The 27,291-nt window shown below is 35.1% G+C and overlaps 1 protein-coding gene across 1 annotated transcript in view; it reads right to left on the bottom strand.

The window, feature by feature from the left end:
* The window catches only part of PDSS2 (decaprenyl diphosphate synthase subunit 2), a 288,494-nt gene that overhangs the window by 20,353 nt on the left and 240,850 nt on the right, over positions 1-27,291 (bottom strand). The window contains exon 7 of the mRNA XM_031964462.1: positions 24,199-24,231. Coding sequence (XP_031820322.1) covers positions 24,199-24,231 — 33 coding nt within the window. The remainder of the gene's footprint in view (positions 1-24,198; positions 24,232-27,291) is intronic.

The raw sequence follows: 27,291 nt of genomic DNA, 5'->3' as shown, positions 1-27,291 counted from the left end.
TTAGTTTCAGAAACCCTGTTATCACTGACCAATAGTCTGTTATCTGACAGTCGGCAATCTTTTGGGCTCAGCATCCTGGCCATATAAACTAAGGCAAGATAGCCTAAAGGAAGAAAAACATCATTTCTATCTACTTCACTCCTAAGGCCAGATAGCCTTAGGATTATTGCTATATCCTTCTTAGAAGCTGCACCATATCAACCTCATTTGAGGTTTTTTTGGGCAAAGAAATAAGAATGGTTGGCCTTCTCCAGCTCATTTTTCAGATGAGGAAACTGAGGCAACTTCATCACAACAAGTACCCAAGGCTGGATTTGAATTCAGGAAGAGAAGTCTTCCTGACTCCAGGTCGAGCACTCTATCCACTGCATCTCCCTCTGCCCCTTCACACCCTCCCCCAGACCAGCTACCTTAGTATCATGAGAGCAAAAGATAAAAAGAACTGAGGTTTGTGAAAACTGGTAAGGACAAAGCAATGTCCAGAAGAGGAAAAACAATGAATGAAGAGAATTAGTGTTAGTGGAAAATGGGATAATGTTAACAGATGACAAGAAGCCACAAAATTTAATTTCCATTTTATTTTTGTCTTCTCTAACTAGGAAACTGCTTTTCAAAATTGGAAACAAGATAACTTTTTTTTAGGAGGGAAATGAAACAATATTAGAGAGAAGACCACCTAGCCACTTTTTATGAATTTAAGACTACAAGCCTAAAATAATTATGAGGATGAGATTAAAGAATCATTGTTAGGATCACAAGATAATTTATTTAGTGCTATAAGGGACCTTACTTCATTTAGTTCAATCCTCTAATTTGAAAATGAGAAGACTGAAGATGTGGGATTTGAATCTACATCTTCTGAATCAATTCACTGCTTTCTCCTAGACCATCCTTAATCACCCAAGGTCTTCCAATAAAAGCTCAAAGCAAAGGCATCCTTTTCAGGTAAGGACTGAACTAGTACCACTGTTCAATGAGGTCCAGAACTTATGCTGTTATTCTGTGGTTCTCTCAAAGCCCACGGAAAGCTGGATAACAAAACTTTGGGATTTTGTCAAGTAGATTCTTGGGATGGCATATACTTTTTTTTTTTTAATTTTTCATCATGGGTATAAGGCTTTATTTTAATTAAGATCTTTCTGATTCAAAGTCCAATTCTACAATGATGATTACAATGGCTCTAAGGAATAATTATGCCTGTAATTTAGAATAATAGCACCAAAAGGACAAGTGTTATTTATCTTCCTATAATTTTTATACATGATCTCAAAAATAAAAGGAAAAAAAGATACACATATACATATACATACATATATATACATACATCTATATCTATATATCTGTAGCTAACTATCTATACACTTATGTATGTGCATATATGCATCTGTCGGAATATATATGTATCATGCAGACTTTAGTTTTATTGTTTCTTTCTTGCTTAGTCTGCTTGCTACCAGTATATTATGAACACATCCCAAATCTTGGACTTCCCAGATTATGGTCAAGCATTCTGAAATGACTCCTCTACAACTGCCACTTGCAGACAAAACAACATTCTTCAGTATCTACATTAGCAGTTACTCCCAAAAGAGGGGTTACTTATATACTGCCTTTCAAAAAAATCTAAGTGATGGCATATACTTTCTAAGGTCTCTTCTAACTCAAAGATTCTGTGATTTTAAGATTAAATGACTAATGTCAGAACTGAGACGTAATCTTTTGCAAAACTATAGCAAGTCAGGGATGGTTGTACACATGCGTAATTCTTGTTATTGGATGGGCTAAGGTACTGTGTGAGCCTGGGAGTTCTGAGATATTATGGGCTAAGCAGGTTGTGTCTGTATACTAAGCCCCAAACTACTCTGGTGCTCCTCTGAGAGTCTGAAGTCACCACACTCCCTAATGAGCAACGAGTTAGCTCAGATCGGAAAAATGGAAGAAGTTATAGTGGAATAGGTCTGTGAATGGCTGCTGTGCTTCCATTTTGGGGGAGACAGGGAGACTTGACCTCCTGTACTGCCCTCACTCCCACCCCAGAAAATTAAAGATAGGCAAGAACTGGAGCAATAGATTTGACATCAATTCCATGGAAAATTCTAGAATGGGTTGATAACAACAATAATAGCATTTATATAAAGCACCCATTACATGCAAGCTCATTCTAAATATGATCTCATTGATCTTCACAACACCTTTTTGGTGCTATTATCCTGACTTTAATGTTGAGGAAACTGAGGCAAAGTTTAGTTAAGTGGCTTACCTGAGGTTGCAGAGCTTTTAAGTGTCTGAGCCTCTATCTGAATTCAGGAGTTTAAATCTGGCCTTAGACACTTACTAGCTCTGTGAACCTGGGCAAGTCACGTAACTCTGTGTACCCCAGTTTCCCCATCTATAAAATCAACTAGAAAAGAAAATGGCAAACCACCCTACTATCTTTATCATTAAAAATCCAAATAAGGTCATGAAGAGTTGTGCATGACAAAAATACAGGTATTAAATGACCAAAATTTGAACCCACATATTCTTTGCTTGTTTTTTTTTTTTTTTTGGCTGAGGCAATTGGGGGGTTAAGTGACTTGCCCAAGGTCACACAGCTAGTAAGTTAGGTGTCTGAGGCCAGATTTGAACTCAGGTCCTCCTGAATTCAAGACTGGTGCTTTATCTACTGCGCCACTTAGCTGCCCCTTGAGTCCACATATTCTTTGAGCAATAATATGCTGTATCACACTAATCTACAAAAACACAAAAAAAGCCATGTTCCTTAATGTACTTCTCTTTTCATTATTCAACAATGACTGAAATAGAGCAATAACATTATTAGAGAAAAGAATCCACAGGAATATCATTGTGATGACTGTTGTACCAAGAACTTTAAGTTCAAACAGTGGTTCCTTTTTTACATAAAGGATAAAAGACAAATTTCTTAGCCTAGAATTTATAGTTCTCCACAATCTGGTGCCAATCTATTGTTCTAACCTTATTTCAGGTGGCTTCTTTATGCTTTCTCTGTGTCTCAGGAAATTAGATCAGTAGTTGTTCCTGAGTTGTACACTTGCCTCTGGATATTTGTGATTATGCCCTATTCTTGGAAAATACTCCCTTCACATGTTCAATGGCTGGAGTCTTTCTCACCACTGAAGGATCATTTCAAATGCTACTTCCTCCATGAAGTCATGCCCGATCAATCCTTCCCACCCCCAAGTTGAAATGATTATTCCATTAAGTTTTATTCCTGTTATCTCTTTATGACAATATCACATTCTGCTCTGTTGTGTGTATCCCTGTCATTATAATGTAAACTCTTTGAGGCCTGAGATTGCATTATTTTATCTTTGTACTCTTGGAACCTAGCTAGCACAGCGGCTTACTGAATGGTCCTTAATTGAAAAGAGTGAATTGAACATAAATAATAGGAAACTGGAATTTTATTTTGCTTATTGATATAACTGACACCAATAAACGAACATGGATTTAACAAATTCCTACTCTGTGCCAGGCACTATGCTAAGCACTGAGGATACAAAGATAGAAATGAAACAGTCCTTGATCTCAAGCAGTCTTCTAATGTGAAGAGTCACATGAACATATATGGGTATAGACAGGGATATGGACAAAGGGGAACCAAAGTAATTTATGATGACAGTAATTTCATTCAGTCACGTCCAACTTTTCATGATCCTGTGGATCATAGCACAACAATGCTGTCCATGAAGTTCTCCTGTAGTAACTCAAGAATTCTCAGAGATAGTGTCTCCAAACACAAAATTCTTGCCCTCTGAGTCTTATATAGTTGTGCTGACATTTTTTCTTTCTCCCTCCCTGGAGGTGAATCTACACATTGCACACATTTTCTGAATATACTGATCTATATTGATCAGTATATTGATCCTCCCTTGTCTCTCTTCCCTTTTCCCCTCTCTCTATGCAAGATGCAGGCTCCTCAGGCATCAGTCAGGAGAGGGGAGCAGGGCAAAAAAGAGAGAGCTGGGGCAGTGGTGGAAGTTAAGGCAAGGAAGGGATGGGGCATGGGAAGGCAAAGAAAAGGAAGGGGTGAAGTGCAGGTGGATCTTGAGCTGTTCATGGCACCCTTTCCTTCACCTCTTGAAACCCCTTGTTTCCTTCAAGACCCAGCTGCAGCATAACCTACAGGAGAACTTTTCAGGTTACCCTTCTCCCCTCACCAGGTGCTAATGTTTTACTTTTGAGTCAATTAGGTGATTTGCTCTCTGTGGAAACTCATGTAGTCTCAGAACATCCAGAGGACAAAATAGCTGCAGCATGATCCAGTATCAGACAACATTTGAGGTGAAATGGTCCTTATAAAAGCTAATCTAGTTTGAGAAAACTCAGACCTCTTATCTCAGTCATGTTCATGAGAAATGAGGGTAAAGTGAGGCACACACACACAAAAAGAGGTGGACCTGAAGAAGGAGAGCATCCTAGATGCAGGTGACAAGCCACTGCACAAGAGCTTAAATGAGAAATAGGAGTGTTGTGTGAAGGAAACAGTAAGTAGACAAGTATGGTACTGAGAAGAGTAATGTGTGAGGGGCCAGACTCTGATAAGCTTTGAATGTTTAGCAGAGCTTATATTTGATCCTTGAGGTAATAGGGAGCCACTGGAGTTTATTGAGTAGGGAGATGACAGTCAGAATTGCACTTTTGGAAAGTAGATAGGTGAGTGAAGGATGGATTGCAGTGGGAAGAGAACTGAGGCAGGAGACCATTAGGCTATTTCAATGGTGTAGGTGAGAGTCTAGGAAAGCCTTCATGAATGGAGAGAGGGGGTAATATATGAGAAATATTGTGAAGACATAAACAACATTTATACATTTCTTTATTGTCCACAAACCCCTGTACATATGCAAACTAATTTAAACCTCACATCAGAAATAGGTACTTAAGGTAGCATTATTCCTGTTTTCTGGATGAGGAACCTGAGACTCAGAAAAGTTAAGTGACAAACTCCTCAAAGTAAAAAAATATTGTCTAAAACCATGTTTAAGGAGAAGTGCTCAAAGTTTGAAGTCCCCATTGGATTAATTATAAGTACCATATAGATTTTTCAGTGAGTTTGGGGCAGTGCCATGTGGTTCCAGAACAAGTGCCAATAGAAATCAATGGAATATTTCCACATTTTCTGCTATGAAAAAAAAACAACAAAAAACAAATCACAAAAATCTGTGCTGATTAAAAAGATTATCCTGTTTTTTAAAAAAAGATTTAGATATGATCACATCCACTAGAATTTTACAACATATTTTACTTTTATGAAGATTCTCAATTGGTAATTCTGCCTCCTGTCCATATAGTTGAAATTTCAAACAATGACAAAATCAAAGTTTCACATACTGAATTTCAGTATATTGTGTAAACTGAGGGTATTGCTTCATCACTATTTAAAGTGAACCAACTACTTATGTCTATTTTTCTTACAATGTCTTAATTTTTCTGCAAATCATAATATAGTTCTCTAAATTTATGTCATCTATGATACTCAATTTAAAACAGATTCAATTTATTTGTCTAAGAAAAACATAATCTGGATCTAAATTATTATTCTATGTGGGAGAAAGAATTCTGCAAACATTTATTTAGTGCTTAGTATGTACAAGGAGGGGCAATTAGATGGTTCAGTGGATAAAGCACTGGACCTAGACTCAAGAAGAATTAAGTTTGAATCTGCCCTTGACATTTATTAGCTATGTGATCCTGGACAAGTCACGGGGTCTGTTCGCTTTAATCCATTGGAAAAGGAAATAGCAAATCCTTGCAAGAAAAGCCCACAGACTTAATGGCACATGGGGTCATAAAAAACCGGATATGACTGAACAACTAAACCACACATGTACAAGGAACTGGAAATGTTAGTTCCTAATGAAACCCTATAGGATACTAGAATAATTCAATGTATGCTAGGAACTGGGCCTTGAAGGGGAAATTTTTATGGACAGAGATACAGAGACTACTACTGGAAATACTGTGTTCGCTTTGAAGAGTCACCAGTTTAAGATAGGCAATGACAAAATAGAGTGAGTGAAGGATCTGGGAAAGTTTAGTTCACAGATTTGTCTTTAGTGCTCAGACCCAGGGGTCAGAACTACCTATTTCTTCTTAATTTGCATTTCCTTTCTTTTCTTTTCTCTTCTCTTTTCTTCTTCCTCCTCTTTTTTTTTTTTTTTTTTTTAATGCTGAATTTCCTTATTTTGCCAAGGCTAGAAATACACTGTCATTTAAGTGAAACCCCTTCATTTTACACATGAAGAAAATAAGGCCCAGAAGTTATTTACTCTCTAAAATGGTTAGACCTGAATCACAAAAATAAAGAACTTCAACCATGTTTAAAAAGTATCACTTAAACCTTGTCAAGCCATGAAAGGGATAAAATCTCCAAGATAAAAATATTTTTTGTAATTTCTACAGAAACAAGAGCTTCCACAGGGGGCACTATTGAGCTATGCACCAACAAATCTTTAGAGGTTCAAGACTCGGAAAGTTGAATTACTGCATTTTTAACTCTGTAATGTGGTAATTGTTCTTTCTCCTTTGACTTCGTCTATGAGTTGGCAAGTAACTGTGATCTTTTACCGTGATAGAGATATAGATTAAAATGATGAAGTAAACTCACACAGTAACCTATATTGAAGTCTTCTGATCGCCTTTCTGACTTCAATGATTTCATTTTAAAGTTGAAACCACCCAACCACCTTGTCTTTTCAGGAAAGGACTTTGAAAACATCACCAAGAATCAATATCCTGTCTGGATGTGGTGAGGAGATGGAGTAGAGCTTACAGACGCTTCTTAGTAATCATATAAGGAAATGGCTTTTGATATAGTGATTTAATAAATGAGCTTAAAAAGAGACCAAACTTCCTGAGGTCACAAAACTTTAGTAGCAGATAAAGTTAGGCTATGATTATTGATATTTAAGTTTGGGAAAATAAACCCAGTTATTTATTAAAGAATGTACCCTATTCCCATATCTTACTTCACATCTAGACCTCCAAGGTTTCATTTCTTCCTATATTTTCCCTTTTTTCTCCTCTTTTTTTGGAAAAGTTTTAATTGTAAGGTCTTATTTATTTTTTTTCCTTAACAAGTATTCAAAAGCATTCCCTTCAGAGATAGTGAAAACTATTTTTAAAGAACTTCACAGGTCACTTACTACTAGGGGGCATCTAGGCTCTCTTTGCTGACTGGTGGGTTCCTGACACCACAGACTGGGAGTAATAATTGAATCCAGATATCCTACAGTGTGAAGCATTAACCCACAGAACCAGCCTTGGGGCACTTGGAGTTCGATTTCCAGACTAAGATTCAAAAGACAATTTCAATGAAATTTTTGTTGCAATCTAGGTTAGGAAGAATTAGTTGCTGGGGAGAATACAATAGGAAACTAAAGAGAAAATAAGTTTGGTTACTGGGTTAAGGCAAAATGTCTCACTAAACACAAAATGTGGTAAACCTTTGTTCAGAATCAAAGAATATCTTAATCTACAACTTAGCTCACAATTGACTTACTGACAATTTTCAGTTCTTTTACAGATATTTCTGCGTCTTCACTGGGAGTATGAATATATGGGTAAGGGAGGAGTCAGAAGGCTGTAATCCCAAAGGATAGATAGAAGGAAAAAGGATGTTTTTTTTCCTTCTTATTTTTCTCTTATATTTCTACGATCAGATAATTTCACATTTAATATTATGAAGTTATGAACTAGGGACCAATAATTGTGGAATATATGCCTTTAAAAATCACTGGTATGGTTTCTGGTGGTTCTGTTTGAATAATCCAATGTAAGCAGTGTCATTGTTTAGGTTATCTGAATGGGTAATGGCAGTGGAAATCAAGCAATATATAGAAATCTGAGTGTCCTGAAGCTCATATTATTTAATATTTTAATATATAACTTGGTTGGAGAAATTTGAGAGCACACTCATTTACTGATCCCACTGGGTTAAGTTGTTAAAACCTCAGAGAATAAGAGGACAATTTAAAATAGTTGTAACAAACAACAGAAAGGATAGGGATTAGAGCTGTGATTTAATAAGTATGGTGAATTCCTGAGTGAGGAAATTTTCTCTACCAATCCAAGTTAACATTTTCTTTACAATTTATAGTCTTAGCTGCCTAAAGCACTTTTAGGTTAAGTGATTTGCAGAGGGTGACAGAGACTCTGTATGTTATAGGTGGGTTTTCCTGGTTCTTTGGACAGTTCTCTAGCCATTATATTGCCTCTCCTTAAAAATTAGAGAAAGGACCTATTAAAATAAGATGGTGTTCAATGGACACAAATGAAAGGCTGTCTATCTAGAGAGAGTGACAAACCATATAAAAGATTCATGATGAGAAACAAATGTCTAAAAGACCCTAGGAAAAAAAAAACCTGGGGTTTTCATAACAGTTAAGAGTTTCTACTTACGAATTCAAGACTAAAATAAGAGTAATTCTATCAGTAGTTTTGTGCAGAGTATATTTTTAGTTAAAAAAAAAGTATACATGGTGCAGAACCTGTGATGTTCATATTCTGAAATAAATTGGTGATTGCTTTTTTCTATCATCATTAATGTAACTCGGAAGCAGATTTGGATTTTGAATTTTAGTCCAACTACCTCATCTTATACAAGGAAACTGAGGCAGAAATGAAATGACTGTGTTATTTTGTGTAAAACCTAGTCTAATTTACTAAAATGAGGTAATTTTCTTTTTTGGATCTATTATCATACAATCAAAGGATCATAGATTTAGTGCTGGAAAGAGTTCTCATAGTCCACTGAATCCTTCTTTTTACAAATCAGGAAACGGGTACAAAGAATCTAAGCAACTAGCATAGGGTCACACAGTTATTAAATGTACGAAGTAGGACCGAAACCAGGCCTTCCTAACTCTAATCAGTGTTCTAGGAGCTAACTAGAATATCATGACACCACCCTCCCACCCCTTTATATTATTTTTTAATAAACATTTAAAACTTCAAAATGGCCCTGAAAACCCAGAACTATTTAATAACAAAAAATAAGTGCTTTTTAAATGTATTACTTAGATCAAGAGCTGGCAAAACCTAGATTGCTTGCTCTGTCAATGTTCCATTTTTCAGTCCATTACCTCTCTAACCCTCCATCTTTAAGGGAACCTCAAAAGTGAAAAGATGGCCTAATTATTTTAAAATTTGACACCTTCAAAAAAAAATCAGAGAGTAAAAATAATATTATCTAAATTTTTCCTTTCTGCTTTGTAAAGTATCCTATTTCATCTATACTGATCTATGAATCTAGAGACCTAAAAGCTAATCTCAGTTTTTTCATTAAGCAGTTATGTGTCTCTGAGCAATTTAAATGATCAAATTTAGGCATTTAGCTCATCGTCTGCTGAATGCACTTTTCCAAATCAGAAGGACATTCTCAAGTCTAGTAAATAAAAAAAAAAAAAAATAGAAGCTCATGGATTAGAGGATAAGACATTAAAAGGATGTTTAAAAAGACTACTGGGAAATGGTTAAGTTTAAAAGGAAAAAAAAAAAACAAACAAAGATATCATGTAGAACATTTTATGTGAGAATCTGTTAGAGTAAGCTAATATAACATTTCCTTATGAAATAAAGGACCTGATCAAGAAAAAGTGTGGGGAAAAGAAAATATAGCAACATCTGGTTTCCAGAGCATATTGCAATACCCTCCTCATGGATCCATCTCCCTAACTTCAGTTTCATCCCTTTTCAATCTATTCTTTATATTGTTGATAAAGTAATATTTAGGTTAGACCACAGTACTGCCTTGATCAACAGGGAGCTCTGATGGCTTCCCCATTGTCTCTAGGATCAAATACCAACTCCTCTGTTTGAGAGGCATTTCAAAATCTCATTTTAATCTCCCTTTCCAGGATTACACATTAATTCCTTTCATGAACTCTACAGTCTGGCCAAATTGGCCTTCTTGATTTTTCCCACAAGACAATCCAAAATTCATTTTCATTCTCTGAGAATTGTTTCTTTGTCATCTTCACTGATTAGAATTCCTAGTTTCCCTCAAGGCTCAAGCTCAAATACCTTTCCTGATCCCCCTTATCCCTGTCCCAATCCTGCAGAAACTACCTCATATTTACTTTTAGAGCTATGGATATGTGTCTATATTGTTTCCAGGTTAATTCACCAGAACTGGCTTTTGTTACTGAGTCAGGGCCTAAGTTGATTGTCATCACAGGCCCAAATTCATACATTTAATTCTGTCAGGATGATGGAATGTAAGCTCCTTGGGCAAAGTCTATTTCATTTTTGTCTTTCTATCACCAGAATCTAGCAGTGTCTGATTCACAGTAGCACTGAAAAATACTTATTGACTGATTTATTAATGTGTTATCATGAAAGATTTCCCCCGTTAGCCACCATTATGAGAAGGAAGACTAGACAGGTTATGCTTCCAAAGAGAGAGTTTGCATAGCTTTGTTAAAAGGAAAGAGGAATAAAGAGGAACAAAAATTCATGATTGGAAATAAAAACTGACATAAGAAACAATCAAAGGAAAATAGAAAGAAAACTTTTACTCAGTTATGGGAAAACTAGGAAAAGGTAACTAAGAAAAAGCTCAAGAAGGGATGTTTGAGTTTGTATTGAAAATGAATGGATACAATAATTAAACATCTCTGAAACTCCATTGGTGAAAGAAAATTCTTTGAGGAAATTCCAGTTACCAAAGCAGATCTGCAATTATTCTGCAAGGTGTAGTTTTAGAGAACTGCTTGGCTCACTGAGAGAATAAATGACTTGCCTAAGGTCACACAGCCAGTAGTCTGAGATAGAACCTGAACCCAGTTCTTAACTCCCTATATACAACCCATAATGTCTCTCACACTTCTTGGGTGATGAAATAGTAATTTTAAATAGGTATATTCTATCAATATTTTATATGATAAAAACATGTAAAGATTTAAAAAAGTAAAGTTCTTTACATAAAATATCTCTTCTGAGCCTCATAATAATCCTCTGAGGGAGTGTGTTGGATGGGAATTACTATTACTTCTATTCTGCAAATGAAGAAATAGTAAGTGTGGGAGGTAGGATTCACACTGAGATCTCCCTTAATTCAGTTGAAATTTTTCATGCTACCCTGCCTCAAGAAATGTTATACTGAACTCAACCCCCAAATGAAAACATTCTAAAACAAAAAACTTCTCTATAACTTTTGTTTTCACTGAAGCTTTTTTTCTCCCCTTTCTTTTTTTGGGGGGGGAGGAGGAAGGATAGAAGGTTCATGGAAAACTGGGATTTTAAAAGGAGGCCATTATACCCAATTTATATTAGTCTGGGTCTAAATTAACAAGGCTGTTTATGGCATAACCTGGGCTCTTTGTATGAAAGTACCAAGGCAGTCAAACCTTTGACCTGACAAAACTTTGCCCTAGTTGAAGATATGAAGCTGCATAGCTATTGAAAAGAAATAAGAATGGGGAGAATGTGTCTCTATGAGATATATATTTAAACAAGCCATTTTGAATCTGTTAAAAAATGAAAAGATCTAGAAAGTCGAACCATAGGTGCCATGTTTTGCCTGCAGTGGTAAAAATACCATCTGCCTCAGTCTTTTAGCAGTATGCTTATTTCAAGTAACAGTAGGCTAAACTACAGGCATACGCTAGTCTCCAGCTGGTGAAAATACACAGACGTTTGTAGATGTTTTTCAAAGCAAGAATACTCAACATATTCGTTTTCCTTCAGACATATATATATGTATGTACATGTATATACATATATATATATATATGTATGTGTATATATATATATATATATACACCCATAGCAAACCAAGCATGCATTTGGCCATCCATGTTTTTCTTAGTCCGAAGAATTGCTTAGGATTCGATAGGTGGCAGTCTTCCCTCTTAGGATAGGGCTAAATCAATACTACTCCAACTTGGGCTGGAAGGTGCTACAAAGTAAGCTTTGTCCAAAAAAAGAGAACCCAGATCTTCAGACCAGTTATTATAATTAAGATTCCCATAGTACTGTCTGTAAGAGTAGAAATGTTAGCAGAAGATTTTTGGTCAAATTCAGTTCTAGTAATTATACTGTGACTAATAAAACTCCCCCTGTAATTTAAACTGGATAAGATACTCTTTGCTTTACATTTTAAAACTCCTGCATAGTGTTGTTGTATACAATTAGACAGCTGCTTTTCCCCATTCCCAGAGGTGGCTGCATTTTAGAAGTGGAGTTGCTTCATCTACCTTGCAGAAGTGTTGAGAGCCTTAATGAATTAATAGTTGTCAAGTGCTTTGATATCCCTAGGATGAAAGGCACTATGAAAGTGCAAATCATTCATATCCAAGCTCTCTCTTTCTCTCTCTCAACATGAACTCAATTAAAAAGTAATTCAATTTCTTCTATGAGTGTCTGAGTAAAGACTATTGTTTTGCTGAATGTGATAGACAGTTCCAAGATCCAGCTGAGATTCATTTGGAAATGATCACCTACCCTGATTCTGAAACAGGGAGGGATCACACACACACACACACACACACACACACATACACACACACGTGTGTATATATAAGTACGTATAGGTATGTATCAAATCAAATAAGAACAAAAAATATTTTCAGTGGTTCTGAATTAAGTGAATTGATTTTTTTAAGATGAAATGGGCTTTTGTTTAAATATTTAGTTGCCTGCAAATGCACCTCATTCATAGGATAAAACTAAAGTGCTTTACTTCAATTCATGTAGTTTACAATCAGGCTTTTAAATATTTTCTTTCAGATAAGAAGACACTGTTCAACCTAGAGAGTATCATGAATCTATAATGCTTAATCTAACAGTGCTGTGTAAACCAAGGTAGGCCATTAAAATGACTTCAGGCCATAACGTTTATCACCATCATCATCATCATCATCATTATCTAGGTAGAGGCGATATGGTGTGGTGGACAGAGGGAAACAGTCAGGAAGTTTAGGTTGAAGCTCTGCTTTTGTTACACGTTGGCTGTGTGACTAAGGCAAATTCTTTGACCTTCCAGTTCTCTAGATGACTCTATAGACTAAAAGTAATAGGATGAGTGGCTGATCCAGCTTCTGATCTCATCATTCAATTGAAAGTTACCAATCATTTCTCTGTAAGAGAATCCAAAAGCATCTCTTAAGTAAGAGAAAAAGCCAAATTCAATGACCTTAAAAAAAAATCCTTATCTTTTGCAGTTTCTGACATCCCTTTCTTTTTTTTTCCTGGACATTGCTCACTCTTGGTTCTCTTCCAACTTGTCTGACCTTTTCTCTTAGTTTCCTTTTGTTAAGTCTTCATTCACATCATGTCTATTAGGCCTGAGTGTTCCAAAGACTCTGTTCTGGGTCCTTGTCTCTTCTCCCTCTTGGTATTTTTATCAGCACTGATGGCTTCAACTATCATCTCTCTGAAGATAATTCACAGAGCTATTTGTCCAGGCCTAAACTCTAGGCTGGCTTTCATTCTTGCAATTATTATTTCACTGCCTATTAGAACATCCTGAATGGATGTCTGAAAAAAATTTTAAACACGTGTCCAAAATCGGTCTCATTACTTTTCCTTCAAATCTTTCTTCCTAAATTCCTTATTACTGCCAAGGTACCAACATCCTCCCTATCACCCAGGCTTGTAATTTGGGTTCATCTCTCTTACCCCACATACCAAGTTAGTTGTCAAGTCTTATCATTTTTTTTTTTTTTTTAACATAGTAGCTCTCTACTCACACAACTGTCATCCTCTTGGAGGCCCCCATTACTTCAATCCTGTAGTAGCTTATTAGTTTATTGTTTGGTCTCTTTTCCTCAAGACTCTCCTTACTCCAGTTCACTCGGCTGTCACAAGTATTTTTGTAACATGCAAGTCTGAGCATGTTACTCTCCCTATTCAATAAACTCCAGTGGCTTCCCATTATTCACAGAATCAAATATAAAGGCTTCTTTTTGTCTTCGGAAGCCTTTCCTAACTTGGTCCTTTCTATCTTTTACATGTTTCTCCCCTCTACATACTCTGCAATTCAATGACACTGGCTTCCTTGCTGCTTCTTGAATAAGACCATCTATGGACTACGTGAATTTTCATGAGCTAGAACACTTTTTCTCCTCATTCCCATATCCTTGGCTTTCTTCAAGTCTTAGCTAAAGTTCTTTTATTCTGTATTGTTCTTTTGTAGCTATTTGCATGTTATCTCTCTCATTAGGCTATGAGAAAGAAGGAACTCTTTTTGCTTTTCTTAGGGTCTCTAGTGTTTACTACAGTGCCTGGTACAAAGCACATGTTTACTGACTTGACTTACATCAATGTAATCAGGATGCTCCTAACTTGCTGAAATTACAAGTCTAAACCCAAACAAAAAAGTTATGGATTCAGTAATCATTTCTCTGTAGATGACTCTTAGATCTAGCCCTGGTTTATTTCCTGAGCTTCAGTACTACATCACCAACAAATATTATGGACAGAATTTCTGCTAGACTTTCAAAAAGAACTCATTTATCTTTTCCTGTAAATCCACCCTTCCTTCTAACCTCCTTATTTAAGCTGAGGACACTACCATTCTTCCAGTCATCCAGGTTTCCAATCTAGGAATCATCTCTGACTCCTTCTAACAACTTATTCTTTTAAAATTCTGACCTTAGCAAATATCAAATAATATGGGTATTTCCCTATTCATAGAAGAAGAGAAGATAGATTAATACTTAAAATTTCCAATCTCTATTATGAATAACTTATTTTTCTTTAAAAATATATAATCAATTTAACATGTAACTTTTCCAGGCTATCTTGCTAGGCTATGATTATCTCTGGCCTTTCCTCTGTTCTTTTCTGTGCATTTTAAAAAATGCGGCAATGAGCCACTTTCCTTTTCAATTTCTTTTGTGTTGGCTCCCCATCCCTATTCTTCCTCTTCTTTCTACCCTTGCCCATAGGAAAAGAGAAAGAAAAATTAAATCTTTATAGCCAATATGCATGGTCTAGTCAAACAAATTCCCTCATTCTTCAGCATCTAGAGTCCATTGCCCCTGAAAGGTCATCTCTGACTCTTTATCTCCCCATTCCCTTGGTAGTTGCCAAGTCTTGTTGATTTGACCTCCACAACATCTATCACATCCATCCATTTCTCTATACTGACATCATTAGCTTAGTTTTTGTTTATGGTACCTCTCACCTGAGGTGTTGCAACAGTTTTCTAATTGGACTCTTTTTCTAGCATTTAATACAATAACTTATACATAGTAGGAACTTACTATTTATCCAACTGAATAGATAGCCAATGGTATAGAACTGATCAAATCTAATTTTAGCTTTAATTTATTTTCTCATTTTCAAAAACATTTATTTAGCACATACAATATATAAAGTTTTATGACAGTTTCTGGCAATACAAAGAGATGTGAGCCTCTGAAAAAGAATGGAATTTAGTTAGAATCTAGGGATTTATGTAGCTCAGCAGAATAGAGTATAGGGCTTGGAGTCAGGAAGACCTGAATCTAAATATTGCCTTCGAGATGTAGTATCTGCGTGACCTTTGGCAAGCTACTTAAGTTCTCTGTGTCTTGGTCTCCTCATATGTAAAATGTTGGTAAGAATAGTATCTACCTCACAGGATTGTTGTGAGGATCAAATGAGCTAGCATATATAAGGTACTTTATAAACTTTAAAATGCTATATAACTATTAGGTATTATTAGTTAGGGATATGCCACATATATGTATGTGTATGTATACATACATATATAATTTTTTAAAATCCAACAAATATATATCATTATTAGTGGATATGAAGCTAGAAAAGTAAGGAAAGAGCACTAAAGAGCCTGAAATTTATTAGACAGTGAAAAGCTTGTCTGTTTTTTTTTTGTTTTTTTTTTTTTTAAGAAAATAGAAAAATTACATGATTTTTAAAAGAGAACTGACTGGATGATTTCAGAAAGGCCTGGAGAGACTTACATGAACTGATGTTGAGTGAAATGAGCAGGATCAGGAGATCATTATATATTTCAACAACAATACTATATGATGATCAATTCTGATGGATGTGGCCCTCTTCAACAATGAAGATGAACCAAATCAGTTCCAATAGAACAGTAATGAACTGAACCAGCTACGCCCAGCAAAAGAACTCTGGGAGATGACCATGAACCACTACATAGAATTCCTAGTCTCTCTATTTTTGTCGTCCTGCATTTTTGATTTCCTTCACAGGTTAATTGTATACTATTTCAAAGTCTGATTCTTTTTGTACAACAAAATAACTGTTTGGAGATGTATACATATATTGTATTTAATTTATATTTTAACATATTTAACATGTATTGGTCAACCTGCCAGCTGGAGGAAGGGGTGGGGGGAAAGAGAGGAAAAGTTGGAACAAAAGGTTTTGCAATTGTCAAAGCTGAAAAATTACCCATGCATATGTCTTGTAAATAAAAAGCTATTAAAAAAAAGAGAGAGAGAACTATCTTTGCTACTAAACTGGCACACTAACCCTCTCTATTTCTAGGGCACTATCATTCTTCTGCTCATCCAGATTGAAAGTCATCACTGATGATTTCAGAAAGGCCTGGAGAGACTTACACGAACTGATGCTGAGTGAAATGAGAAGGACCAGGAGATCATTATATACTTCAACAACAATATTATATGATGACCAGTTCTGATGGACCTGGCCATCCTCAGCAACGAGATCAACCAAATCATTTCCAATGGAGCAGTAATGAACTGAACCAGCTACGCTCAGAGAAAGAACTCTGGGAGATGACTAAAAACCATTACACTGAATTCCCAATCCCTGTATTTATGCCCAGCTGCATTTTTGATTTCCTTCACAAGCTAATTGTACAATATTTCAGAGTCTGATTCTTTTTGTACAGCAAAATAACGTTTTGGTCATGTATACTTATTGTGTATCTAATTTATATTTTAATATATTTAACATCTACTGGTCATCCTGCCATCTAGGGGAGGGGGTGGGGGGGTAAGAGGTGAAAAATTGGAACAAGAGGTTTGGCAATTGTTAATGCTGTAAAGTTACACATGCATATAACCTGTAAATAAAAGGCTATTAAATAAAAAAAATAAAATAAAATAAATAAAAAAAAAGAAAGTCATCACCGACCCCTTTTTTTCTCAGTTTTAGCTATTCAAATTGGTTGACAAATCTTGTCAACTGCACCTTCATGTCTCTTCTTCTATTTGCCCCCTTCTCACCATTCATATGGCTAGCATTCTATTTGATGCCTTTATCTTCTCGTGCCTAGAGTACTGTAATAGCTCCTCTCTTTCTTCTTTGATCCACTTTTTACAGAGCATATAAAATAATCTTTTTGTTCTCTTTATCTTATTTTTCCAAATACATGTAAAAATAGTTTTACACATTCATTTTTGTAAGAATTTGTGTTCCTCAGGCAATTCTCAGACGAAGAAATTTAAACTATTTCTAGCCATATGAAAAGATGCTCCAAGTCATTATTAATCAGAGAAATGCAAATTAAGACAACTCTGAGATACCACTACACACCTGTCAGATTGGGTAGGATGACAAGGAAAGATAATGCGGAATGTTGGAGGGGATGTGGGAAGACAGGGACACTGATACATTGTTGGTGGAATTGTGAACACATCCAGCCATTCTGGAGAGCAATTTGGAACTATGCTCAAAAAGCTATCAAACTGTGCATACCCTTTGACCCAGCAGTGTTACTATTGGGCTTATACCCCAAAGAGATCTTAAAGAAGGGAAAGGGACCTGGATGTGCATGAATGTTTGTGGCAGCCCTGTTTGTAGTGGCCAAAAAGTAGAAACTGAATAGATGCCCATCAATTAATTGCCCATCAATAATTGTGGTATATGATTATTATGGAATATTATTGTTCGGTAAGAAATGACCAACAGGATGATTTCACAAAGGTCTGGAGAGACTTACACGAACTGATGCTGAGTGAAATGAGCAGGACCAGGAGATCATTATATACTTCAACAACAATACTATATAATGAGCAGTTCTGATGGACGTGGCCATCTTCAGCAATGAAATGAACCAAATCAGTTCCAATGGAACAGTAATGAACTGAACCAGCTATACCTAGGGAAAGAACTCTGGGAGATGACTAAGAACCATTACATTGAATTCCCAATCCCTATATTTTTGCCTGCCTGCATTTTTTTTTTTTTAAATTTCCTTCACAGGCTATTTGTACAATATTTCAGAGTCCGATTCTTTTTGTACAGCAAAATAATGGTTTGGTCAAGTATACTTATTTTGTATTTAATTTATACTTTAATATATTTAACATGTATTGGTCATCCTGACATCTAGGGGAGGGAGTGGGAGAAGGAGGGGAAAAATTGAAACAAAAGGTTTGGTAATTGTCAATGCTATAAAATTACCCATGCATATAACCTGTAAATAAAAAGCTATTAAAAAAAAAAAAGAATTTGTGTTTCTGTTACTCAATATATTTATGTATCAATCCCAGAACATTTTGTTAATTTTAGATAAATCTGACAACTTTAGATGAATTTGGTTTTGTATTGAAATATACCTTATAATATTGACTTTAGATTTCTGTTTGTAGATATAGAGATAGGTGATATGTAAATTGTGAATTCCCTGGTCTAATAAAAGATTCTAAATTTTAAAAAGATATAAAATTTGAGCTAACTTTCATTATCTTAACCTGTTTATTGGCAAAGTAAATAGGAAGTCTGAGATCAATTTTGTAGCAAACTTCTACATGTGACCTGAGGTGGAGAAGAACCAACCAGAATCATAGGAGTACATCAGATGTTTCTAGAGGAAGGGAGACATCTACTTTTTTCCTTTGTGTTTTTTATCTGTAAAGTCTCCTTATTAAAGGGGACTGCCTTCCTTGCTTTTATCAATTATTATCAAAGGGGATTGCCCACTTTGATTTTTGTCAAACATTTTTCCACTGTTCCTTTCACATTATCTTCCCTCTTAAGTCCCAAGAAATCCTTGTTGAAGTGTTTGTTTTTGGTCTAAAAGAGATGGCCAAATGACCATTCTTTATAATAACCCTTTGGCCTTCTTAATAAAATGATTAAATTGCCCTGCCTCCCCCCCCCCCAAAAGAGTTTGTGTTCCATTATGTCTAAAAAGCTATAAAACACCATGCATAACCTTTGATCCAGCAATGTCTCCATTAGATCTGTATAAAGAGATCATAAGAGAGGGTAAAGGACTCACATGTGCAAAAATGTTTGTGGCAGCTCTTTTTGTAGTGGCAAGAAACTGGAAACTGAGTGAATGCCTGTCAGTTGGAGAATGGCTGAATAAATTGTGGTATATGAATAATATGGAATATTATTGTTCTGTAAGAAATGATCAGCAGGATGATTTCAGAAAAGAAAAGCCTGGAAAAACTTACATGAATTGATGCTGAATAAATTAAGCAGAACCAACAGAATATTGTACATAGCAACAAGATTATGTGATGATCAAGTATGATGGATTTGTCTCTTTTCAACAATGTGTCTTTTCAAGACAATTCCAATAGACTTGGGATAGAAAATGTTTTCCATATCCAGAAAGAGAATTATGGAGACTGAATGTGCATAAAAGCTTTGTATTTTCACTATTTGTTTGCTTGGTTTTTTTCCTCGTGTTTTTCTCCCTTTTGATCTGATTTTTCTTGCACAACATGACGAATATAATAATATGTTTAAAAGAATTGAATATACTTGACCTTTATCAGACTTCTTGTTATCTTGGGGAGGGGAGAGAGGGAGAAAAATTTGACACACAAAATTTGGCAAAGGTGAATGTTGAAAACTATCTTTGTATGTATTTGGAAAATATAAAATACTATTAAAAAGCAAAAAAATAAAAAAGAACAAGGAAAAAAAAGTTTGTGTTCCAAGTATTTCTCCCTCTCTCTTTTATTTTCCCCCTTCCTAAGACTTCAAGTAATCTAAGTCAAGTAATGCAATTCTTTTAAACATATTTCCATATTTGTCATATTGTGCAAAAAAAAATCAGACCAAAGAGGGGGTGGGGGAGAGAGAGACACAAGAAAAAAAAATGGCAGCACTTTTCATCCTAAGTCTATTGGAAATGTCTTGAATCATCATAATGTTGAAAAGAGCCAAGTCCATCACAGTTGATTATCACATAATCTTGTTATTACTTAGTTCTGCTCACTTTGCTATCAGTTCATGTAAGTCTTTCCAGACTCAAAATAATCTTATTGAGGCACAGATCTGGTCATTCCTATACTTAAAAAAACATCAGTGGTTCCCTGCTACCTCACCTCTACATTAACCCACACAGTCAACCAATCCAGGGTTTAAAGTGCTTTAGAAATGTAAGCTCTAAGCTACCTTTTCCAATTTTCTGTGATACTGTTTTACTATCTCCATCTCCTGCGCATATTCTAATTCTAGACAAACTGCAATGCTAGCTATTTCTCAAACTCAAGAAACCATCTCTTATGTCCATTTTGATTGCACAAGCCATTCTCAACACCTGGAAAGCATTCTGCTTTTCAGTACTGCTCTTTAAAAATTACATTATCGTCTTATTTTTATCCTCTTCCCCTTCCCCCAAAGAAAAACAAAGCCTATTAAAATATTCATAATTAAATAAAAAAAATTTCTATATTGGTCATGTCCAAAAATGTCTTATTGTATATTTAGTCCACTACCACTCTGTCAGGAGATAGGTGACATTCTAAATGAGTCCTCTGGAATCATGTTTGGTAACTTGATTGCTTAAGAGTTCTTATGTCCTTTAAAATGTTCATTTTTACAACGTTGTCCTTATTATAGTATAAATTATTCTCTTGACTCTGCATACTTCACTCTGCATAATTTCATACAAGTCTTTATGAGTTTCTTTAAAACTGTCCCTTTCATTACTTATTATAGGGGAACAGTACTGCATTAATAGTTTTTTATTATAATCATATACCATAATTTGGTTGGCCGTTTCCTTACTGATGGACACCCCCTTATTTTCCGTTCTTTATTTATATATGTATATATAAAAAACCTCTTCCTCTACATTTGATATCTTTGTAAGTCTACTGGTAGTATTGTTGAGTCAAAAGGTATTCATAGTTTTGTGATTTTTTTTTGGCTCAGTCTGGCCTTTCAAACGAAATATGCTCCTTCCTTCAAGGCTCAGTTCAGGCATTGCTGCTTTTCATGAAGCTTTCTTCTAATCACTTTAGGAGAAAGTAAGCTGTCTTCTAGTACAGAGATAATTCAGTTTGGGGTTTTGCATTCTCAATATTTTGTTAATCATTACTTGTATTCTTGAAGAATAACTGATTATCATAGAATGTTTTAGTTGAAGGAGATTTTAGTAATCCCTAATCCCATTTCTCTTATTTAACTGGAGAGGGAACTGTCTCAGAGAAATGAATTGTCCAGGGTCAAATAGACTATCCAAATGACACATGCCTTCTGAATATTTTAGAACTCTTGTAAGATAGACCTGAATCTCATGAAATCATAGGAACATTTCAAAATCAATGGTTCATCATCAGTCTTCTTTCTAATACTCTCACATGTGCAACATGCTCCCTGAAATGGTTTAGAAAAATGCTTGCATCCCAATGTTCTCCATTCATTAATAATCTAATGCCAAATTACATTTTTTCCTTTACAGTATTACTGATAGTTCTTTTCAGTTTCTACCTGATCACCCCTAGACCAGATTATTAAATATTCCTTTTTACAACTCTAGTAAATTCTAGTTCCTAAATCAATCCTGTTTCCTTTTAAATTATTCCTTTTTCCACCCAATATACATCACTATTCAAATATTCAAAGATGGTTCTCCATTGCTTTCTGAATGAAGAAAAAAATGTTGAAAATACATCGTTAAGCCCCTCTCTCCTTGCTATTCCAAATTACTTTGCATTTTTCACATCGTGTCAATTTCCTTTAACTTCTCACCTTTCTTTTCATCTGGTTTTCTTGTTTCTAGTTTTGTTTCTTTGTACTCACAGCTTCTAACATACTTACATATACAATACTGATGTCAATTATGTTCTCATCTCTCTTAATGGCTTTTGGAGTCATACTACCATGAAGTCTTTCTTAATTAAAGAATAGGAATAATTTTTTCCTGATTTTGTTGCCTCAGCACAAAAGAAATAACTTGAAATTCCACGTACAGCATATGTAATCATGTATGACTATTCTTGTGGGTACATAATTTGCTTTTTGCTTTCTGGTATCCCTGGGTGAAACACTTGGAGCTGTTATAAAATTTGAATTTTTCATTTTTTCCTAGTCTCTAATGAAAAACTATGTTTCTATGACTTCTCTTTGTGAAGAGAATTACCCAATTCCTTCATTCATTCTTTGAATGACCATTTTAGATATCTGCTCTGTATGAAGCACTGTGCTTGGAGAAATACAAAGAAAACTAATATGGTCCCGGGCTTCATGGAACTTAGCATCTCATTCAAATACATGACATAGCCTATGGTACATATCAGTATTCCACAACTGGAACATTATATTTATGTTCATGTTCTTATACTAGGGAACTCTCTTTTCTTTTTTTTTTTTTCTTTAAAAATTTTTAATAGTATTCTATTTTTCCAAATACATGCATAGATAGTTTTCAATATTAACATTTGCAAAAAACCTTATGTTTCAAAATTTTCTCACTTTCTCCCTCTTCCTCCCTGCCCCCTTCAAGATATCAAACAATCTGATAGATGTTAAATATGTACAATTCTTCTAAACATATTTCCATATTCATCATGTTGTGCAGGAAAAATCAGATGAAAGGGGGGAAAAACATGAGAAAGAAAAAAATCATCAAACAAACAAACAACAAAAACAAAAAGATGAAATTACTATTCTTTGATCATATTCAATCCATTTCTTTGAATGTAGATGACATTTTCCATCCCACATCTGTTGGAATTGCCTTGAATCACCATATTGTTGAGAAGAGCCAAGTTCACCCCAACTAATCGTTACATGATCTATGAACAATGTTCTCCTGTGAACTCTCTTTTTTTAAAAAAAACTTTTATTATTGTTATGGATTAAAAAAAATTATTTTTATGAAAAAAGAAAAAAAGAATCTATAAGAAACCATCAATGTACAACTTGGTTTTCATATTATATTAAATTTAATACAGCAGTCCCAACATAATCTTGTTTATCTATGTTCCCCCTGAATTTCCTTCTACTCCCTTGTATGTACTTTTATATTTTATTGACATTCATTTCTTTCCTATTTTGGGGGGTGGAGGAGGCATTACTGTCCCTACATCCTGCCCTTACATTTCTTTACCTGTACAACTGCTTCTTAATGGAAAAAAGAAAAGCCTTCTCTTGTAATAAATAAGAAAAAATAAACCCATTGCATGAGTAATGCTTGAAAATATATGTCTGATTCTGCATCTCTAGTTTATCATCTCTGTGCCAAGAGGTGGAAAACATGATTCCTCATAAGCTGTGGTCTGTTATCACCTATAAACACCTTGAATATAGAGAATCTGTCATTTAAACTATCCTACATCTCTCTCTCTCTCTCTCCTGAGGCAATTGGGGTTAAGTGACTTGCCCAGGGCCACCCAGATGTAAAGTGTTAAATGCCTGAGACCGGATTGGAATTCAGGTCCTCCTGACTTCAGGACTGGTGCTCTATCCACTGTGCCACCTAGCTGTCCCTGTCCTACATCCTTTGGTTGTCTATTCAGACTATTTGAAAGTGATGATGAAAAGGACAACATTTTGCAGACAGAGAACTCTGGACTAGAACTGGATTGCACTAGATCTAGGAATGTGACAGTCCTTCAGCTCAAAACCTGGTAGATGTATATATAATCTTGGCTAAGTCTGAATCTCATTTTCTCAAATTGAGGCTAATACTAATTGACCTGCCTACTTCATTAAGTTGCTCCTACATGAAGTATTATGATTACTATTATTATTATTGTTAAAGAAAAGATATCTTTAAGTTATAGGTAGTGTTAATGTTTCTGATAATGTTCAGTTCAGATATGTAAATTAACATGGTAAGTATGAATAAAAGAATGAAAAAAGCACTTTAAAAATGTTTACTATGTGCCAAGCCCTAAACAGAAAATCTATTAAACTTTGATCATGATTCTCTTTCCACATTTCAAAACTAAGTATGATCAATAATTAAATCTCTCTATATAGCTTTATATATTTACATATATATGTAGACACATACATAGACAAACAACATTCACTTACCTTTGAATAGTCTAAGGTCCCTTTTTCTTGAGCCTTAAATAAAAAAATAAAATAAAATTTTGAATTATAGATCATCAAAAATTATGCAGCATTCTTTGTTTCCCAACAGACAGAAGCTTAAACACTCACGTAAAATTGTTAAAATGCATTATTTTTAAAATATAATTATTTTCTTTAGGATTTAGAACCAGACACACAGAATCTAGGTTAAATGATTCTGAATCTATGAACTTCAGAGCATTTGACTAGAGGATCATTACAGGAGATAATAGATACAGTTTAAATAACTTAAGCATATAATACATTATCAAAAGCCTCATAGAAAAACTGAAGTATCCACTTCTGTGTTTATTAAAGTCACTAGTTATATCCATTTGCACCTATAATTCAGCCCAGAACAACTTGTTTACCTCTCATGCTTCAAAGGCATATTTTGGAATGGATTTTCACATTGAGCTTTTGCTCTGTCTTCTATTAAGTCATTAATGCTGTAAGAGCTAAGCATCACTTAGTTCTGCTGTCTTTCTCTTGTGTCACAAGAATATGAATTATATACATACTTAATTGGTACATTAGTGATTTTGAGGTTCAACTATGAAGTCTGAAGTGTTTTGGTTTAGTCATCAATAAGTTATTTGGAAAACTAAAGCATTCATATTCTAATATACATTCTTAGCTCTCTCCTTCCCCACCCATTCTCTCCAACATTGCTAATATTCTGTTCTATGAAATACCATTACAAAAATATCTAATGATAAAAAATTTCCATCAATTCATAGTTAGCTTCGGAAAAATAATGAATTGAAAGTAAATACTCTGGCATGGTCGAGGACAAAAGTATCATTAACATCTTACCTGAACTGACTCTAATGATGCAAAGCCACCTTTTCCTGTTGAATCTTGTCTGAATTAAGATTTTTACTTTTCTCACTATGATTAAATGTTTTTTTTTTTTTTTTGTGAGGCAACTGGGGTTAAGTGACTTGCCTGGGGTCATGTGGCTAGTGTTAAATGCCTGAGGCCATATTTGGACTCAAGTCCTCCAGACTTTAGGACCAGTGCTTTAACCCTTGGGCTATCTAGCTGGCCCTATGACTAAGAGTTTGATCCTATAGAGACCTTATGAGGCTATTAAAAAGTTTCATGAGTCATAAAATCACAGATCTCCCAAAACAAATTGCAGATTTTGCTAAGAAAACAGTGAAAAACATTAGCAAATTTTGAAACATAAATTGCTAATTTTATCACAACGTGGGTAAAAGTATGAAAGAACATAATTAATCTAAATGCTTCTCAAGATTTTGCTCTCTCTCTCTCCCTTTGCCAAGTGGGAGAGGATATGATTTACTTGATTTTTATATAGCTTTTTAAAGATAAAGCTCACATACCTCCAAATACATTTGTCAGAAATCTGCATATTTTTCCTACTTTAAAGAATGACTTCTTTTCTACATATTAATAACATGCTACATAAGAACTAAATAGAGAACAAAGAATGAAGATAAAAGTAAATTACTTTTATTTAAAAGTTCTTGAAATAAGATGTCTAGGATTTTTTTCTTTTTTGGTCATGGCATTCAGATAATTCAATGACTTAATTTTTCCTCTTTTCTGTCTTCTAAGTCAGTTGTTTTTGCTATGAGATACTTTATATTTTCTTCTTCTTCTTCTTCTTTTTTTTTTTTTTAGCTTTCTGACTTTGTTTTAATATTTCTTTAAGTCTCTTGGAATCATTGTCTTCTATTTGATCCATTCTTATTTTAAGGGGAAGTTTGTTACCTGGACAAAATTTCACATCTCTTGGAAGATGCTAATTTCCTTTTTAATTTTTTCCCATAGTTTTAATTTCTTTTCTAATTTCTTTCCATAAGTGATCTCACTGCATTTATATAAACATTTAAAAAGTCTTTTGTTCAAACTCTTACATTATCTCTTTTAGGAATTCTATTTGACGTTGTGCAAAAGCTGTGTTTTTCACTAAAATATTGCTTGTAGAGTTTTAGAGTGTTTTGCCTCTAGGCCTTCAGCACTACCAACACTACAACAGCCTACTATTTTGGAAGTTCTTCTTTTGTCTGCCCATTCTTCCAGTCAAGTTCAACACTTCAGAATCCTCTGCCACATCTCTGGAAGGAAGGAAGGTCTGTTGCTACATTCTCGGTATACAGAGAAATGTGTTATTTCAGATCTAACGGACAGCTTAGGGAATCAGAAGTTTTCATTGCTCCCCCAAACATTTTGCTAGGCGAAGTCTGATTGCTTCTCCCTTGTCTGAATTCTGCAAATTCCTGCCCTGGGTCTTAGTCTATGCAGGAGTAGACTGCTATTGACTTCACCTTTACAAATCAGCTAGAAAGTTCTGCTAGTTCAGTGGCAGAATTGCAGGCTCCTCTTTGGTTTGGGATTCCTGTCCTCATTATTCCTCTGTAAAGTGGATTAGATCCCGGAAGTGAGATTTCATTCTGCTCCTGGGTTCTGAGCCACATCATTATTTTGAGCTTTCTTTTTTCTAGGCATATGTCCTAGAATCCACCAATCTATGAATTGCATCCAGCCCTTGCATGAGGGGGGGCTCTGGTATGGGTTTGGGACTTCTTCCTGCTCTAGTGCTCAGTCTCTCCCTGGGTGCTAGAGTGCTCCAAGGGGGTATATAATATGCTTCTGGCCCAATCCTGTCCCCAGTTTCTGCAAACCTATTTGTCTCTCTATGCTGAGTTGGCCTGGACAAATGACTCCCTGTGACTTTTTTCTGCATTTTTCCATCAGGACTTTGTCTGGTGCATTTTCTGGATCTGTTTGGAGAAGAGTTTACTATACGGATTCCTACTACTCCACCATCTAGGCTCTATCTTTGCTTAGCTTTCAAAGTCCTTCACAACTGACATGTTCCTAATCTCTATCTTTCTGATCAAACTGTCTATCCCGCATCCTGCAATTCAGAAAAACTTTCTCTCTGACCCTTACATACAACACTTTATCTTCCAACTCTTTGTTCATGCAATGACTGTCCGCCTGCCCCCCCCATTCCTAGATTTCACTTTCTCCTCACTTCTGCCTTATATAGCCCCTCTCTCCTTTAAGAAATGGTTTAAA

Source organism: Sarcophilus harrisii, chromosome 4 (genome assembly GCF_902635505.1).
Source record: "Sarcophilus harrisii chromosome 4, mSarHar1.11, whole genome shotgun sequence".
Classification (NCBI taxonomy): domain Eukaryota; kingdom Metazoa; phylum Chordata; class Mammalia; order Dasyuromorphia; family Dasyuridae; genus Sarcophilus; species Sarcophilus harrisii.
This window is presented reverse-complemented; position numbering and strand designations above follow the sequence as displayed.